The following is an 18,981-nucleotide window of genomic DNA, read 5'->3' on the forward strand; positions in this document are numbered from 1 at the left end:
AAATGCACACAGGGAAATGCACACAGGGAAATGCACACAGGGGGAATGCACACAGGGGAAATGCACACAGGGGAATGCACACAGGGGGAAATGTACACAGGGGAATGCACACAGGGGAATGCACACAGGGGAAATGCACACAGGGGAAATGCACACAGGGGAATGCACACAGGGGAATGCACACAGGGGGAAATGCACACAGGGAAATGCACACAGGGAAATGCACACAGGGAAATGCACACAGGGAAATGCACACAGGGGGAATGCACACAGGGGAAATGCACACAGGGGAATGCACACAGGGGAAATGCACACAGGGGGAAATGCACACAGGGGAATGCACACAGGGGGAAATGTACACAGGGGAATGCACACAGGGGAATGCACACAGGGAAATGCACACAGGGAAATGCACGCAGGGGAATGCACACACGGGGGAATGCCAAAGGGATGGAAATGCACACAGGGAAATGCACACAGGGGAATGCACACAGGGGAATGCACACAGGGGAATGCACACAGGGGAATGCACACAGGGGAAATGCACACAGGGGGAAATGCACACAGGGGAAATGCACACAGGGGGAAATGCACACAGGGAAATGCACACAGGGGAATGCACACAGGGGAATGCACACAGGGGAATGCACACAGGGGGAAAGCACACGGCGGGAAAGCACACTTCAGCTTCACCTGTTTCGCACAAAAGTGAGAGCCCAGAGCTCTGGTGTGAAGGAAAGCCTCTGACACCCCCAAACCCCAAGGGGAGCCCCAGCAGGGGTGGCTGTACCTCTCCTGCAGCCTCAGGCCCTGCCACGCCGTCAGCGTCTGCGTGGTGTACTCCAACATCCAGAGCTTGTAGAACAGCATCATGTTGAGAATGACCAGCAGCACCAGACTGCAAAAAAAGCAAGAAAAAAGGCACTTCAGGAGCATCTCACAGCCCACTGCCTGCCAGGAGCACCTGGGACAGACACCCAGCCCTGAGGAAGGTGTCTGAGCTCAGTCCATGCTGTGGGTGGGGGTTTAATCTGAGTGAGCAGCCCAAACTTCACCTTGTGGAAGAAATGTGTGAGCCAGGAGGACAGACAGACAGACAGACAGACAGAACAGGCTGGGTGAGTGGATGTGCTGAATGCAGAGAAAGGGAGGGAGATGGGAGAGTAAAGAGGTAAAAAAAGAGAGAGACAGTACCTGAAACAGATCCTAATGGGAGCAGGGAAGAGAAAAGACGGAGCAGCTGCAGGTTAGAAACAGAGAGACACAAACTGGGCTGGGAGGGGGAGGCTCAGACAGCGCAGGGGAAAGAAGCAGAGGGGAGAGAAGGAAGGACAGACAGGGATCCGTGAGCCTGCACTGGCTGGTGAAGCTCCCTCAGCACAGCTGAGCTCCTGGGGACAGCAGGTGGCTGTGCAGGCACTGACACACTCACAGTGCTCACATCCAGATATCCCCATTGCAGTGAGGCACTGACACACTCACACTGCTCACATCCAGCATTCCCCATTGCAGTGAGGCACTGACACACTCACAGTGCTCACATCCAGCCTTCCCCATTGCAGTGAGGCACTGACACACTCACAGTGCTCACATCCAGCCTTCCCCATTGCAGTGAGGCACTGACACACTCACAGTGCTCACATCCAGCCTTCCTCACTCCCAGTGAGGCACTGACACACTCACAGTGCTCACATCCAGCATTCCCCATCCTCAGTGAGGCACTGACACACACACAGTGCTCACATCCAGCCTTCCTCACTCCCAGTGAGGCACTGACACACACACAGTGCTCACATCCAGCCTTCCTCACTCCCAGTGAGGCACTGGCACACATGTAGAGTTTTCACATCCTCCCTTCCCCATTCCTAGTGCAGGCACTGACACACACACAGTGCTCACGTCCAGCCTTCCCCATTCCACTGACACGCACACACTGTCCCCATCACATTTTCTGAAAAATCCCTTTGCCAGGATTTTTCTCCTGAGAAGAAAAAGCTTTCTTTTAATTTTATTTAAGGCATTTTTAATATAAGATATATTTTATAAATATAATACTTTAAAATATAATATTTTATATCCCAGTCAGGCCCTGACACACACACAGTGCCCATATCCAGCCTTCCCAGAGCAGGCACTGACACACACACACACACACACACAGTCGCCATCACATTTTCTGAAAAATTCCTTTGCCAGGACTTTTCTCCTGAGAAGAAAAGGCTTTCTTTTAATTTTATTTAAAGCATTTTCTTTTAGTTTTATTTAAAGCATTTTCTTTTAATATATTTTATAAATTTAGTATTTTAAAATATATCTTAAATAAATATTTTAAAATATAATATGTAACATCATGAAATAATAAACCAGCCTTCTGAAACATGGAGTCAAGATTCTCATCTCTTCCCTCGTCCTGGGACTCCTGCAAACTCCACCACAACACACAGAGTGTTCACATCCAGACTTCTCCCTTCCCAGTGCAGGCACTGACACACACATACTGTCACCATGATATTTTCTGAAAAATCCCTCTGCCAGGATTTTTCTCCCCAGAAGCTGAGAGGCCTCAGAGGAAAAGAAAAACAATGATTATCTGCTGCTGTGGAATGCAACAGGTCCATATTTGATTTGTCTCATGTGGTTGTTTTTCATTAATGGCCAATCACAGTCCAGATGGCTTGGATTCTCTGAGAGTCAGGAGCTTTTCTTATCATTCTTTTTCTTTTCTATTCCTTGCTAGCCTTCTGATGAAATAATTTTTTCTGTTCTTTTAGTATAGTTTTAACATATCATTTTCTTTTAATATAATTTATATCACAAAATAATAAACCAGCCTTCTGAAACATGGAGTCAAGATTCTCATCTCTTCCCTCGTCCTGGGACCCCTGCAAACTCCACCACAACACACAGAATGTCCACATCCTCCCTTCCCCATTCCCAGTGCAGGCAATGTCTCACACACACTATTCACATCCTCCCTTCCCCATTCCCACCCCAGCACTGGGAGCACCCCCAGCCATGCCCTGCCCAGCTCCTCTCACCCCCCACCATCAGGGGGGCATTTCTGCTCCTGCCCAGGAAGAGATTCCCAAATGCCAGCCCGGTGCCTGGCTCTGCATAGTGCAGTTATTTTGCTGGAAGAATGGCCCACTATGACCAGTCCAGTCAGGAGGATGGCAATGGGCCAGAGGAATATTCTGGAAACACCACAGAGGGCTCTGTGACCCAAGTGAAGCTGGCAGGAGCCTGGCACAAAGCCTGGGTACCTCTGTGCTGTGTTCTCATCATGGCAGCACCTTACCCCACCTCATTTATCACTGGCTGCAAACCTCTGCATCTGTGTCCCCTCTGGGAGCAGGGAACACAGAAGGGAGCTCAGCTTGAGCTCCATTTCAGCCCTGAATTCCCAGCTTCTCCCACCTCTCTGAAAGGCAGGTGGAGTTTAAGGAAAAGCTGAGCCCAAGTGAGAAAAGCCTGGGTCACTGCTTTAGGCTGTTCTGCCCCACAGCACCTGCCCAGGGAGCACTGCAGCACCAAATGAAGCCTGCTGTGAGCCCAAGGGCAAAGGAACAATAAAAACAGTGAGTTTGGGTATTAAATTGAGTTACAGGGACGTGAGGAGCCCATTCCCAGCTCACTTGGAGAGCACATCCCAGTCCAAGCCCACCAACCCTGAAAGGTGTGGCAGGAAAGACCCAAACCAAACAATTTCTGCTGCTGAGCTGATGAAATCACTCCACTCCCTCGTGCTTCAGCTGCTTCTTTACTTATTGTGCAGAAATCATCTCTCAAGGGTCCAGCTGCTTTCTGGCTGTGCTTCTCATCAAAATCACTGCCCAGCACCAGACATGAAAAGGTTTTACCTGACCAGATGTGACAGAATCCTCACAGACACTGAGCCCAGTGACTCCCAGAGAGCTCTGCACAATGTCCCTCATAGCAGCTGGTGTGTCAGCAATTAAATCACTGGTTTTAAATTACCCCCCCCACACACACACAGTTTCTATGTGTCATTAAAATCATCCCTGATGTAAAAATAAATAAATAAAATGTAAAAAAAAAATGTAAAAGATGTATTACTAAATAAGATGGAAAAATAAATAATAAGATGTAAAAATAATAATAATGAGATGTAAAGATAATAATAATAAGATGTAAAAATAAATAAATAAAATGCTTATACTTGTTGGGTTTCTTCTCTTGTAGGCATTGACTCCTCTCCTTGCACAGCTGCCTCTGTCCCAGACAGGTCCCAGCCCTGCCTTTAGGACTCCCAGATCAGAGTTTGGCTAAAACAAGGGCAAAACTCAGGGGAAAGGAGAGAAGGGAGCACAGAACTCCAGGAGCACAGATAAACCAAAGGTGTACAATGCTGGCTGGGGAGGAGAGCAGAAAAAAATCCTCACTTACACAAAGCTGATGACAAGGAGCAGCTTGGAGACACTCTGCAGGTGGAAGCCACTGGGGCTCTCCTCAGGGATGTGCCGTGTCTGAGTGGAACCTGAGGAGATGGGGATGCATTTGGGGTGGGAAACAGGGAAAGGAACCCCTGATCCTCTACCCACCCCAACAACCCCAACACTCCCCTCTGTGAGCAAACCCCTGCCTGTGCCCTGCTCACCTGCCACGTGCTTGATTCGATGGGCGACCTCCTCATCCGTGGGGGTGGTCACGGGGCTGAGCACCTCCTCCAGGTGTGGCACCCTCAGGTGGGCGTGGGCGCGTTTCCGCCGCCGCACCGTGGATTGCTTGCTCACCTTCTCTTTGGGGGATTGTCTGTGCACCTCAGCCAGGTATGTGCTCTCTGTTTTGGTCAGCTCGCTCTCTGCGGCACCAGGGGGAGCATTTGGGAGAGAGAGAAAGGGTTAACCCATCTGCTGTGATGCCCTAGGATTTTAGATTTATATTTTTCACATATTTGCAGTTCTTTAGTGTGTAACTCCACAACCAGTGTGAGCTGGCTCTCCCATTCAGGGCAGACACAAGAATTCCTCTCCAGGCCTGGCAATCAAGGACACTTGATCTGTTTTGGTCAGCTCGCTCTCTGCAGCACCAAGAGGGAGAATTTGGGAGAGAGAGAAAGGGTTTAACCCCTCTGCTGTGATGCCTTAGGATTTCAGCTTTCAGAATTTTCACATATTTGTAATCCTGCAGTTCTTTAGTGTGTAACTCCACATCCAGTATGAGTTGCTGCTCTCCCATTCAGGGCAGACACAAGAATTCCTCTCCAGGCCTGGCAATCAAGGACACTTGATCTGTTTTGGTCAGCTCGCTCTCTGCAGCATCAAGGGGGAGCATTTCATAGAGAGAGAAAGGTTTAACCCATCTGCTGAGATGCCTTAGGAGTTTAGCTTTAATATTTTCCATCTATTTGTAACTCTGTAGTTCTTTAGTGTGGAACTCCACACACAGTGGGAGCTGCTGCTCTCCCATTTTGGGCAGACACAAAAATTCCTCTCCTGGCAATGAAGGACACTTGATCTGTTTTGGTCAGCTCGCTCTCTGCAGCACCAGGGGGTGCATTTGGATGAGAGAGAAAGGTTTAACCCCTCTGCTGTGATGCCTTGTAATTTTAGATTTAATATTTTTCATCTATTTGTAACCCTGCAGTTCTTTAGTGTTTAACTCTAAACTCCACACACAGTGGGAGCTGCTGCTTCCCCATTCGGGGCAGACACAACAATTCCTCTCCAGGATTTCAGCTTTTCTATTTTCCATCTGCTTGAAAGAGATGATATTATATTTAATACTAATGCTGCTACTACTACTACTAACAAATTAATAAATTATATTTTCCATCTATTTGTAACCCTGCATTTCTTCAGTGTAGAACTCCAAACCCCACACACAGTGGGAGCTGCTGCTTCCCCATTTGGGGCAGACACAACAATTCCTCTCCAGGTCTGGCAATCAAGGACACCTCACTGCCTCAGGGCCCAGAGATGGAAACAAAAGGGAGTTGGGGGCAGCAAACTTGGGGTCAATGACTTCATTAGCTGAAGCTGGAATTGGCAGATTCACCCCCAAAATGCAAATGGACCAAACTTATAAAAGTGTGAAACCCAGGACCCATTGTCCATTTTTGGGTGGGTTTTATCTGCCCTAAATGTACCTGAAGGCCCTTCAATAAATAGAACTGCTTTTCAGTCTCTTAATTTTGCTTGGCCACTGTTTATAAGTACCCCCAAAAAGGCATCAGCTGGGCCAAAGCAGCTGGCAGAGCCTGAGAGATTTGTGCTCCACATTCCTCGCACCTTTTACCAAAATCTGCCCCCAAACTGCCTGTCAGGGAGCAGGATTTGCTGCCCTGATTAATTCCAGCAGGTCATTTATTCCAGCTGTGGTAGCCCTTTTTGTAAACCACCCCAAGGCTGGCTCAGGCTGCCCACTCCCAGGGAAACCTGAGTGCCACTGTCAGTGCCACTCTTACCCAAGTGACGGAAATAATCCTCCAGGCCGCTCCAAAAATTCTTCTCAATGAAGGATTTCACCAGCCCCCACGGCTGCTTCCTGTAGCGCAATTCTGTGGAAACCCTGTGAGGAGGAACAGGAACAGGTCACTCATTCCCCTGGTGCTGATGTCAATTCCCAATCTTTGTCAGTGTAAATCCAGGAAATAATCATGCACACTGTTATTTCTGGAATGCTCTCAGCCCTTCATGCTTCCAGAGGAGAAGCACTGCTGGAAAAATCCTTCCAAAGGCAGGAAGAGCCTCTCCCAAGAGCACTCCAGGGCCGTTTGGCAGACATTTGGATTATAATTAGTGGAATCACAGGGATATAGCTTTGCCCAGTACCCAGTTCCTCTGTTTAGTCTCCGGAAGTTCATCCTGTGCTTATCACAGTCTGAAAATGATAACAGGCTCTGCAAACCTCTGCATCCAAGAGAGAGGCAAGAAAAATCTGTAAATCCTCTCCCTGATGCAGCTGTAACTCCTCTGCACTGATGTCAACCCAGCAGGTGAAAATCCTGCCCCTTCTCTTGGTGACAGGATGTCCCAACAACAGGACAAGGAAGATGTGACAAAATCCTCGCAGAAACTGAGCCCAGTGACTCTCAGAGAGCTCTGCACATTGTCCCTCACAGCAGCTGGTGTGTCAGCAATTAAATCACTTGTTTTAAATTACCCACACACACAGTTTCTATGTGTCATTAAAAATCTGTAAACTGCATGCCTGAAGTGAAAAAATTAAAAAAAAAAAAAACAAAAAAACAAAAAACACTTGTTGGGTTTCTTCTCTTGTAGGTATTGAGTCCTCTCTTCTTGCACAGCTGCCTCTGTCCTGATTGTCACTGTCCCATACAGGTTCCAGACCTGCCTTTAGGATTCCCAAATCAGAGTTTGGCTAAGCAAGGGCAAAACCCAGGGGAAAGGAGAAAAGGGAGCACAGAACTCCAGGAGATAAACCAAAGGAGTTTAATGCTGGCTGGGAAAGACAGCATTAAAAAATTAAAAAAAAAAAAAAAAAAAAAAAAAGAAGAAATAAACAAAGAAATTTTGTTTATTTCAATCTCTCCAACACCCAAAACCCCCTCCCAAAGGTGCTTTTTGCTCATCATTCCCTCCCAGGAGGGGTACCTGAGTCGGCTTTTGTTTCTGGCGACGCGAGTCAAGGTGTAGCGGTTGATGGTGTAGAAATAATCGTGGTAGGGGACGTCGTGGGTCAGCACCTCGGCATCGATGACGTAGCACTCGCTCTCCTGGCTGGCCTTGTACATCGTCTGCGGGAAAGAGCAGGGAACGCGCTGGGAGCCCAGGCTGGGGCAGGGACTGAGGACCTGACTCCATGTTCTCAGAAGGATAAGTTATTGTTTTATGTGACTGTATTGTAGTAGAGAATCATTTTAAGACACTATATTATAGTAGGCTAATTTATTATTTTAAGATACTCTATAATATTAAAGAATTATATTAAGATACTATATTATATTGAAGAAGGCTAACGTATTATTTTAAGATACTATATTAAAGAATTACTATATTATATTGAAGAAGGCTAACTTATTATTTTAAGATACTATATTAAACAATTATTATATTATATTGAAGAAGGCTAACTTATTATTTTAAGATACAATATTAAAGAATTACTATATTATATTGAAGAAGGCTAATTTATTATTTTAAGTTACTCTATTATATTAAGGAATTATTTTAAGATACCATATTATATTAAAGAAGGCTAATTTAGTATTTTAAGATACTATAACATATTAGAGAATTATTTTAAGATACTATATTATATTGAAGAAGGCTAACTCATTATTTTAAGATACTATATTAAAGAATTACTATATTATATTGAAGAAGGCTAACTTATTATTTTAAGATACTATATTAAAGAATTACTATATTATATTGAAGAAGGCTAATTTATTATTTTAAGTTACTCTATTATATTAAGGAATTATTTTAAGATACCATATTATATTAAAGAAGGCTAATTTAGTATTTTAAGATACTATAACATATTAGAGAATTATTTTAAGATACTATATTATATTGAAGAAGGCTAACTTATTATTTTAAGATACTATATTAAAGAATTACTATATTATATTGAAGAAGGCTAACTTATTATTTTAAGATACAATATTAAAGAATTACTATATTATATTGAAGAAGGCTAACTTATTATTTTAAGTTACTCTATTATATTAAGGAATTATTTTAAGATACCATATTATATTAAAGAAGGCTAATTTAGTATTTTAAGATACTATAACATATTAGAGAATTATTTTAAGATACTATATTATATTGAAGAAGGCTAACTCATTATTTTAAGATACTATATTAAAGAATTACTATATTATATTGAAGAAGGCTAACTTATTATTTTAAGATACTATATTAAAGAATTACTATATTCATTAAAGAAGGCCAATTTATTATTTTAGGATACTATATTATATTAAAGAATTATATTAAGATACTATATTATGTTAAAGAAGGTTAATTTATTATTTTAATATATTATATTATATTATATTATATTATGCTAATTTATTATTTTAAGATACTATACTATATTAAGGAATTATTCTGATACTATATTATATTTTAGAAGGCTAACTTATTATTTTAAGATACTATATTAAAGAATTACTATATTATATTAAAGAATAATTTATTCTTTTACAATACTCTATTATATTAAAGAATTATTTTAAGACACTATATTATATTAAAGAAGGCTAACTTATTATTTTATTTTATTTATTATTTTATATGAAATTAAGGAATTCTTTTAAGATACCTTATTATATTAAAGAAGGTTAATTTATTATTTTAAGATACTATATTATATTAGAGAATTATTTTGAGATACTATATTATAATAAGGAATTATTTTAATATATTATATTATATTATATTAAAGATGGCTAATTTATTTTTTAGGATACTATATAGTATTAAATAATTATTTTAAGATAATATATTATAGAAGGCTAATTTATTATTTTAAGATACTATATTATATTAAAGAATTATTTTAAGATTCTATATTATATTGAAGAAGGCTAACTTATTATTTTAAAATACTATATAAAAGAATTACTATATTATATTGAAGAAGGCTAATTTATTATTTTAAGATACTATATTAAAGAATTACTATATTATATTAAAGACTAATTTGTTCTTTTACGATACTCTATTATATTAAAGAATTATTTTAAGACACTATATTATATTAAAGAAGGCTAATTTATTACTTTAGGATACTATATTAAAGAATTACTGTATTATATTACAGAAGGCTAATTTATTATTTTAATTTATTATTTTATTTAATTTATTTATTTATTTATATGATATTAAGGAATGATTTTAAGATAATATATTATAGAAGGCAAATTTATTATTTTAAGATACTATACCATATCAAAGAATTCTTTTAAGATACTATATTAAGGCTAATTTATTCTTTTAAGATACTATATTATATTAAAGAATTCTTTTAAGATACTATATTATATTAAAGATGGCAAATTTATTATTTTAAGACACAGCTGGACTGTGATTGGCCATTAAGTCAAAACAATTCACATGAAACCAATCAAACACTGACCAGTTGGTAAACAATGTCCAAACCACATTCCAAAGCAGCAAAACACAGGAGAAGCAATCAGATATTGTTGTTTTCATTTCTCTCTGAGAGTCCTCAGCTTCCCAGGAGAACAACCCTGGGCAAGGGGATTTTTCCAGAAGATGTGACAGTGACACGCAGGGCAGCTCTGCTCCAGTGTCCCTCACCTGAGTCTCGGTGACTGTGGCAGTTTTGGGGGCCAGAGGGTTGGTGAGGGTGATGGTGTACAGGATCACTCTGGTCTGATTGCCGTTTTCCTCCTTCTTCCAGGGGTGAAAGATGATATCTGAGGGGAGAAAACAACATTCCAGTCAAGGGGTTGGGGAGGGATCTCTGGTCAGTCCCTGGGGAAAGGCACAGCCATATAACCAAGCTGGGGACGGGATTTCCTTCCCCTTGGGGAGCCTGGCTGCTCTAGAGCTCAGCTGAGTGTGAAACCAAGGGCTCCTGTGCTAAATGTGAGTATTTTCCCTTCTTTCAAGTGCAGGGAAAGGGGAGAGGCTGGGGATTTATCTCCTTCAGCAAATCTAGTTACAGGGAAAGGACTATGACATGCCAAGGGATTCTCTGCAGTTTTGCCATGTCAGGTGTGGAGCTATTCCCTCACACTGTTAAGCCTTGAACAGAAGATCAGGCCTTAGGTGATGATAAAAAACAAGAAAATCAGCTTTTTCCATAAAAAAACGGTTCCAGCTGTTAGAAAATGTAATCAGATGGGCACACAGGTCCTGCCTGCCCTTGGTTACCACCAACATGGGACAGCGTGGCCAATTGGACAAAATCTGCTCAGAATGTCACCCAAGCAGACAAAATTGTAGCTCCAGGGCAGAGCCCTTCCCCTGAAGCCCCTTGGCAGGTCCAGCAGCAGCAGCAGCAGCTCCCCAGTGTTTTGCAGAAGCAAAAAAACTCCACAATTTTGTGAAAGTTGTAAAACCGGTGTGTTTATTACAGCGCTGGACACGTGGAGATTCCTCTCTCTAAAAGACATGGGTGCCTCTGGGAGCTCCAGATCCTTTTTTATCCCCCTCTCAAATACACATGCATGCAATTTCACAATTGGGTTCATATCTATATTTCACATAGGTTCATACATGTTCATTTTACAAATTTTGTATGACATTTGCCACTAATTCTTCTTTATCAGAAAGAATTCCTAGGTCAGGTTGACCTGATCTCTGTTTCCCCTCCTTATCTCTCTCCTTCACTGAAGCAGTTTCTCTGAGCAAAAGCTTTTTCCAAGAACAGGCAGACTAAACAGCTGTGCTCTCAAACTACAGACTTAACTCAAAGATGTACATTTCACCTAAATCAAAATGGAAAATTCTGGAAAAAATTTCCAAAACTCTGGAAAATTTCCACTCTGTCTCACCAGAGAAGCGGCGCTGCTCCATGAAGTCCCTCTGGAACTGGGAGTCAGTGAAGAGCAGGTCGTAGAGCTTGTCCACGCTGAAGTTGAACACCTCGTTCACGTACTGGCGGCCGTTCAGGTCCTCATAAAAGGCTTGGACCTCCCCTGTGGGCAAAGAGAGCCTCAAGGTCCAGCCATGACCCTCCAGGGTGATGGAAACTGTGCTTCCACAGCACCAGGAGCTCAGTGTTTCAGAAGGAACCTAAAGGAGGGACCTCAACTGCTGCCTCAGGTTTTTGGATTTTCTGTTTTTCACATTCTGTGCTGCTTTAGTGTGTGGGTCTGGGTTCACATCAGGGGATGCTGAGCTCTGTGCACAGAGCAGGGAGACAAAACAATCCCTGCTCCAGCTGGGCACCAAGGACAAATGACCCAAATCTCAGCCCAGAGCACAAACACCGTGGGCTGGAGAGAAAAAACAAGCAGGGTGGGACTGCCTGGGCTAAAGCTGGAATGGGACAATGAACTGCAAGGTGCAAATGGAGCAGAACTGATCCCAGGGAGAGACCCCGGGAGCACTCGTGCATTTTGGGGCCATTTTGGTTCATCTTGGGTTCATTTTGGGGCCATTTTGGGTTCATCTTGGGTTCATTTTGGGGCTATTTTGGGTCATCTTGGGTTCATTTTGTGACCATTTTGGTTCACCTTGGGTTCATTTTGGGACCATTTTGGTTCACCTTGGGTGCATTTTGGGACCATTTTGGGTTCATTTTGTGATCATTTTGGTTCATCTCGAGTGCAGCCCTGGCTGGGCTCTTGTGCTGCCCAAGGTGCATCCATGGAGGCCTTTTAATAAATCCCTGCTTTATTCTTTTAACTGTCCAGCCCCTATTCTAGGCCAGCCTTCACAAAGCAACACAACCATTTTCCTGCACTGATCCCAGGGCAAGAAGTTGGGACACGAAAAGGGATCATTAATTACATAGGGAAGGGATAATTCATCATTTTAGGCACATCCTAAAATTTTTAGGCACATTCACCTTCTGCAGCCCACAATGGGAATTCTTTGCATCTCCAGGGTCCAGGAAAAGATTTCAGCAGTCACCACTCCATTCCCTCACAGGAGGGATGGGATAAGGCTGGGAGGAGCCCTGGTGGAGTGGCCTTTCCCCATTACCTTCATCGTGGGTGTCTGAGGAGTCACTGAGCTCTGTGGGAATGTCCTCGTTGTCATTGAAGTCCAGGGAGGGGGAGTTCACAGGGCCAATGATGTCGATTTTCTCTCCCATGATGTTGGCAATGCCAAGGTCCTTCTCCACAGGACTCTCTGCCACTGCCTCCTCCTCCTCTGGGAGCACTCCATCGAACTGCAGCAAGGACAGGGCACAACAAGGCAAGATCAGCACCTGGAAATGGGCTTTGTTTCAAAAAACCTCACATCTGTGAGCCAATCTCTGAATATTTGCCCTTGACATATCTGTAAATTAAATAGAGAGAGGAGGACAATTGCTATACAGTGTTTGTAAAACCTCTTCTCAAAAAATCAGTGTTCAAGCATTGAACACCACCAGGACTTTTGTTCAGACAAGCACAATATTGTCCAACACTGGTTTTGGCTAAAAGAACCTAAAAGAAGTAATATCTAATATCTGCTCTGCCATAATTCCAGGAGGGTACACACTATTTACTGAAGGCAGGGAAGAAATTATAACCCTTTTATGTCCAAAACTTTTCATCCAGAAGTATAGAAAGGAAAATGCTCTTGCTGCTGAGAGTCCCAGTGACAAAATCACTGCCCAAGGACTGAAATCAGCAGCAGTGCAAGAGCTGGAGGATGAACAAACCTCATATGACCCATGGGGTGCTGAATTTCAGGGAAAACAAATCCCTGCTGCCAGGGGAGGGAGAACACTCACCGAGGCTGGGGCTTCACTGCTGCCTGTGGAGGTCAGGGTGCTGGCAGTGACAGATTTCTTTGGCAGCTGAGGGCTGGCTTCGGGCTTGGCCTCCATGCTGCTCTTGGAGGAGCTGTCGTTGACTTCATTCTCCTCCACGGGGATTTCTTCGCAGTAGCTGGGACGCCACAGAGAACACAGGTTTTTATGGTTACCCCTCTCACAACAGCTACAGCTGCACACACAGAGCAAGTGAAAATGTTTCTATGAGGTCTCCAGGCTGTCCAGACGCAGGAATGGCTCAGTGCAGGGGAGAGCAAGCCCCAGTTTTTTGGGTGTTTATACAGGGATTGACAAGCATCAGCATTTTCTGGCCATGCAACACTGCCTGGCCTTGTGACCAGGGTGCTTTGGAATTTCTAGAATTGCTCAGCTGGCTCAGCAGGCATTGAACTCCCTCCCAGTGGTGCCTTAAGTTTTAGCTTTTCTATTTTTCAGATTCTTAATGTGCAGTTCTGAGCTTCATATTAAGTGTTGGTGAGCTCTCTGCACAGAGCAGGGAGACAAAACAATTCCAATTCCTTCTCTAGGAATTGAGAAGCAATTGTTGACAATTGACCAATTGTCCTTGGGGACCAAGAACAATCAATACAAGGCCCAAGAGCACAAACAACACGGACTGAAGAGAGAAAAACAAGGAGGGGACTTGATAACCTAAAGCTGGAATGGGACAATGAACTGCAAGATGCAAATGGAGCAGAACTTAGAGAAGTGAGAGACCCTGTGAGCGCTCGTGCATTTTGGGACCATTTGGGCTCATCCTGGGTTCATTTTGGAACTATTTTGGGTTCTTCTTGGGTTCATTGTGTGATCATTTTGGGTTCACCTTGGGTTCATTTTGGCACCGTTTTGGTTCATTTTGGCTCATCTTGGGTTCATTTTGTGACCATTTGGGTTCATCTTGGGTTCATTTTGGGACCATTTTGGTCCATCTCGGGTGCAGCCCTGGCTGGGCTCTTGTGCTGCCCAAGGTGCATCTATTGAGGAGATCCTTTTAATAAATCCCTGCTCTATTCTTTAACTCTGTTCTAGGCCATCCTTCAGAAGGCATCACCAGCTTCCATGAGGAACCCTCCACCTCCAGGTTTTTAGGCTTCACACATTCCAGAGCCACAGCTTGGCCAGGTCCCAGGTGTGGCAGGACAGGCAGCTTTTGGGGCATGCAGCACCTGTGCCAGGTCCCAGATGTGGCAGCACAGGCAGCTTTTGGGGCACGCAGCACCTGTGCCAGGTCCCAGATGTGCCAGCACAGGCAGCTTTTGGGGCACGCAGCACCTGTGCCAGGTCCCAGATGTGGCAGCACAGGCAGCTTTTGGGGCACGCAGCACCTGTGCCAGGTCCCAGATGTGGCAGCACAGGCAGCTTTTGGGGCATGCAGCACCCCCTGCTCCCCTGGGACCCCCTGTGCTCCCCCCAGAGCGCTCAGCCCTCCCCTCTCACCCCATGGTGTTGAAGTCATCATCAGGAGGCACGTAGTCTTCGTCGTCGCTGGTCAGCCCCAGCTCGTTGCCGTAGCACTGGTGGACAAAGTGCCAGAGCTCCTTGGGGCACAGGGGCTGCAACAGGGCACAAAAAAATCACCAGTGTGCAGCCAAAAATGCCAAAACACACTGAAATTATCTGGAATTGTCACTGCCAGGAGGACATTCCTTGCCCTGAAAGAACTGAGAGATTCTGAGCCTTTAGGTGAGAGCCTTTCTGTGGGCTCAGCTCTGTGAAATTCCATTTTATGGAGTTTATTATTATTAATATTTAATTTTTATTACTTAATTTTAGATATACTTGCATGTTTATATTCATACTTTGTATATTTATATTTATAGCTGCATTTTATCTATATTTATACTTAATTTCTATATTTATATATAATTTTATATGTATATAAATATATGAATATGCAAAATATAAATATAATAACAACGGTATTTATATATTTATAAATATATAATTTTCATATGTTATAGTAATAATTTTAAATATCAATTACTTATTTGTTTATATTTAAATGTTACTTTTAAAAGAATGTATTCTTAATATGTTATATAGATATATGTAATTATGATTTTGTTATAAATATAATATCCCATAATAAATATTATAAATATCCCATAATAAATATATATTATTATAAATATTATAAATATTTTAAATTATACAGTTATAGATAATGTTACATATAATTTTACATAGTATATGTAATGTATAAAATATATGTAGAATATATTTTACATACAATATATATAATATATAATCTTATATATATACTATTCAATAATAAATATGCAATTATATATGTATATCTGTGTAATATATATGTAATATATGCAATATTCAATGTTTGATTATATTATTATTATTAAAATATGGATGAGATTTCCCACTAACAGGGCTGAAATGTCCTAAAGGAAGCTCTAACCCTGCATTTCCCTCCACTGATCCTTTCCCATCTCTTCTGCTGTGCCTCCATTCAATGTCTGCTGGTCCATCAAACCCCAAGATTTTATGAGGTTTTTTCCCTCCCTCTCTTCAACTTTTTGTTAAATTAAAGCTGCCTGAGGAAAATTATCTAAAACAATCTATTAAAAAATAATCCAAATTATCTAAAGCAATGAAGAAAAACATTTCCTGCTGCAGTTTGGAATCAAAAGGAGTTGGTGTCACCAGACACTCCTGTAAAAAGTAAAAAAAAAAAAAAAAGTAAAAAAGAGAAAATAATTATCCAGACCATTGAAAAAAGCCCAGCTTTTAGGGATGCAGGTCAGTGATCAGCACATGACTGTGACATGAGGCTCTGAAAAATGGGGCTTGTGAATTAAACTTGTGATTTAAAGACGTGCTACAGGGATGAAAGGGGATTTTTACCCCTAAAAACTTATGACCAACAACAAAGATTTCTTGGTAATGAGGGGAAACAAACCCAGTAAACTTTTTCTGAGTTGCTGGCTTGAATTTTTTCCCATAGTAACTGCATGGGATAAGGCAGGAATTTTTTAATCTAGCTCCTCACAGCAGCAACCAAAAATATGGAGGGGGAAAAAGCCTCTAATGAGGAATTTTCATCCAGAGAAATCTGCCTGCTTCTCCTCCTTCCCACACACAATAACTCACACCCATGTCGTATAAGGAAAACTGCACTCAGCTTTTTCTCCCCTTTTCCTGCGTCCCACATTTGGAAAAAAGAGCTCTGGAAGTGTTTCCTGTGTTTATCAGCCCCTCTCTCAGTTCCCTGTTGCCTTGACCTCGACAGCAAGGGCACTGAATTCCATTTGGAGCTCCAAAAGCTGCTCAGGTTACAACCACAGGCAAGGTGATCCTTTCTGCTCCTAAATCCTACTCTACATTTTGGGACAGGGTATTCCTGGTGCCTCATTCCTCCAGCAGGGCCTGAATTCCAGCCAGGACACCCCAACATGCTGGAAATCAGGGCCAGAAAATTCCCTCCATGCTGTGGAACAGATATTCAAATTAAATCAAGGATTTGCAGGGTCTCTGGCACAGCAGGAACAGATTTATTTTAAAATCCGACCCACTGAGCCCTCACCCAGCGCACCCTGCACCCACAACTGCTCTCACTTGGATTTGGGATGCCCTGAACACTCATTTTTTGTCCTGCTTTCTTGAGGGCTACTCCGCTGTGGAATTACAAACTTTAAAAAAAAAAAAAAAAAAATTCCTTCTGGAGACCTTGATTCCTCAGCAGAGGCAGAGTGGAACCTACTGTGTGATTTACCCCAGAAAATGGGTGATTTACCCCAGAAAATAGGTGGTTTATTCCAGAAAATGGGTGTTTAACCCCAGAAAAAAAAATTCCCTGCAAAAAGGAGCCAGCTCTGACTAAACAACTGCCCTCACTTGGATTTGGGATGCCCTGAACACTCATTTTGTGTCCTATCTGGACCTCCACAATCTTGGAGCACAGATTTACTGAGAGCTCTGCCTGCACACTGAGTTATTCTTGCTGCTTTCTTGAGGGCTGCTCCACTGTGGAATTACAGACTTCCAAAGAAAACCCAAAATTCCCTCCTGAGACCCTGAGTCCTCAGCAGAGGCAGAGTGGCACCTACTGTGTGATTCACCCACCCCAGAAAATCAGTGATTTATCCCAGAAAATGGGTAATTAACACCAGAAAACAGGTGATTTACCTCAGAAAATGGGTGATTTCCCCCAGAAAATTGGTGATTTACCTCAGAAAATGGGTGATTAACCCCAGAAAAAAATTCCCTGCAAAAAGAGGGAATTGCCTCTGCAGTTATGAGCCTGCTCTGCCTAAACATTTGTGTTTAATGTCCTTACTGCCCAAAACCACTTGTGTTTAATGTCCTTACTGCCCAAAACCACTTTTATTTTTTGTCCCTTCTGCCCAAACACTTGTGTTTGCTGTCCCTGGGTGTTTTTTCAGCCAGAAGTGATGCTCCTGCCCACATCCATCCCCATCCTTCCATCCATCCCTCTGTACCTTGTCAAGCAGAGCATTCTGCCAGAGTCTGAACATCATCATGTACGTCCTGTCCCGAGCCCCAAAGGAGGTAAAAAAGTGCTGGATGGGGAGAGAGAGAGAGAAAACTCAGCTCAGAAAAAGCCAAAAAACAGGTGAAGAACACAATAAAGCTGTTTGGGGTCACTTTCCAGCTGGAGTGAGCTCATGGAGAGGCTCTCACCAGGGAGTGAGCACTGAAACAGCTCTGTGAGAGATGTGCTGCTGTAAAACCTGGATATTCACCTGGCCCCACACCTGAGCTCCAGCTCAGCACAATCCCTGCTCCCAGTCCTTTTCCCAGCTTGGAAAAACCCCACACACACCCTTCTAAGTGCCCAGCCAGCCTCATCCATGTGGGATTTACCTTTTCAGTGTCAGTGCAAACTTGGATGGCATTGGGAATGAGCCGGGCTGTCTTCTCCTTGGTCATGGAGCAGATGTCCTTCAAGCGAACTGTCAGCTGCAGCAGGCAGGGAACAACACCAGGAAAGGGAGAAAATCATGAGAAAAGCAGCAGAAAAACCCTTCCAAAGTCAGTGTGAGCAGATCCCCGGGGTTAACAGCAGTGGGAGAGCATCACCAGGGAGGGAAAAACACCAGGAAAGGGAGAAATTCAAGAGAAAGGCAGAAGAAAAACCTCACCAGTGTCTCCCAGGCGGGGAAAAACACCAGGAAAAGGGGAAATTCAAGAGAAAGGCAGAAGAAAAACCTCACCAGTGTCTCCCAGGCAGGGAAAAACACCAGGAAAGGAAGAAAATAATGAGAAAGGCAGAAGAAAAGCCCTTCCAAAGCCAATGTGGGCACAGCCCCAAGGCTGCCAGCAGCGGGAATGCTTCACCAGGCATGGAAAACCACCAGGAAAGGGGGAAATTCAAGAGAAAGGCAGCAGAAAAGCCTCACCAGTGTCTCCCAGGCAGGGCAAAACACCAGGAAAGGGAGAAATTAATGAGAAAGAGAGCAAAAAAGCCCTTCCAAAGCCAATGTGAGCACAGCTCCAGGGTTGGCAGCAGTGGGACAATCTCACCGGTGTCTCCCAGGCAGGGAAAAAACATCAGGAAAGGGGGAAAATCATGACAAAGGCCGCAGAAAAGCCTTTCCAAGGCCAATG

General features: G+C 43.1%; 1 protein-coding gene across 1 annotated transcript in view; it reads right to left on the reverse strand.

Annotated features, from left to right (window-relative positions):
* GRAMD1B (GRAM domain containing 1B) overlaps window positions 1-18,981 on the reverse strand; it is a 128,069-nt gene that overhangs the window by 3,570 nt on the left and 105,518 nt on the right. Inside the window, exons 7-18 of the mRNA XM_058818971.1 lie at window positions 18,238-18,333; window positions 17,853-17,933; window positions 14,836-14,951; window positions 13,357-13,513; window positions 12,618-12,807; window positions 11,462-11,605; window positions 10,260-10,378; window positions 7,578-7,720; window positions 6,428-6,531; window positions 4,619-4,822; window positions 4,408-4,498; window positions 791-898 (exon numbers count right to left, since the gene is read on the reverse strand). Of these exons, the coding sequence (XP_058674954.1) occupies window positions 791-898; window positions 4,408-4,498; window positions 4,619-4,822; window positions 6,428-6,531; window positions 7,578-7,720; window positions 10,260-10,378; window positions 11,462-11,605; window positions 12,618-12,807; window positions 13,357-13,513; window positions 14,836-14,951; window positions 17,853-17,933; window positions 18,238-18,333 (1,553 nt within the window). The remainder of the gene's footprint in view (window positions 1-790; window positions 899-4,407; window positions 4,499-4,618; window positions 4,823-6,427; window positions 6,532-7,577; window positions 7,721-10,259; window positions 10,379-11,461; window positions 11,606-12,617; window positions 12,808-13,356; window positions 13,514-14,835; window positions 14,952-17,852; window positions 17,934-18,237; window positions 18,334-18,981) is intronic.

Source organism: Ammospiza caudacuta, chromosome 23 (genome assembly GCF_027887145.1).
Source record: "Ammospiza caudacuta isolate bAmmCau1 chromosome 23, bAmmCau1.pri, whole genome shotgun sequence".
NCBI classification, from domain to species: Eukaryota; Metazoa; Chordata; class Aves; order Passeriformes; family Passerellidae; genus Ammospiza; species Ammospiza caudacuta.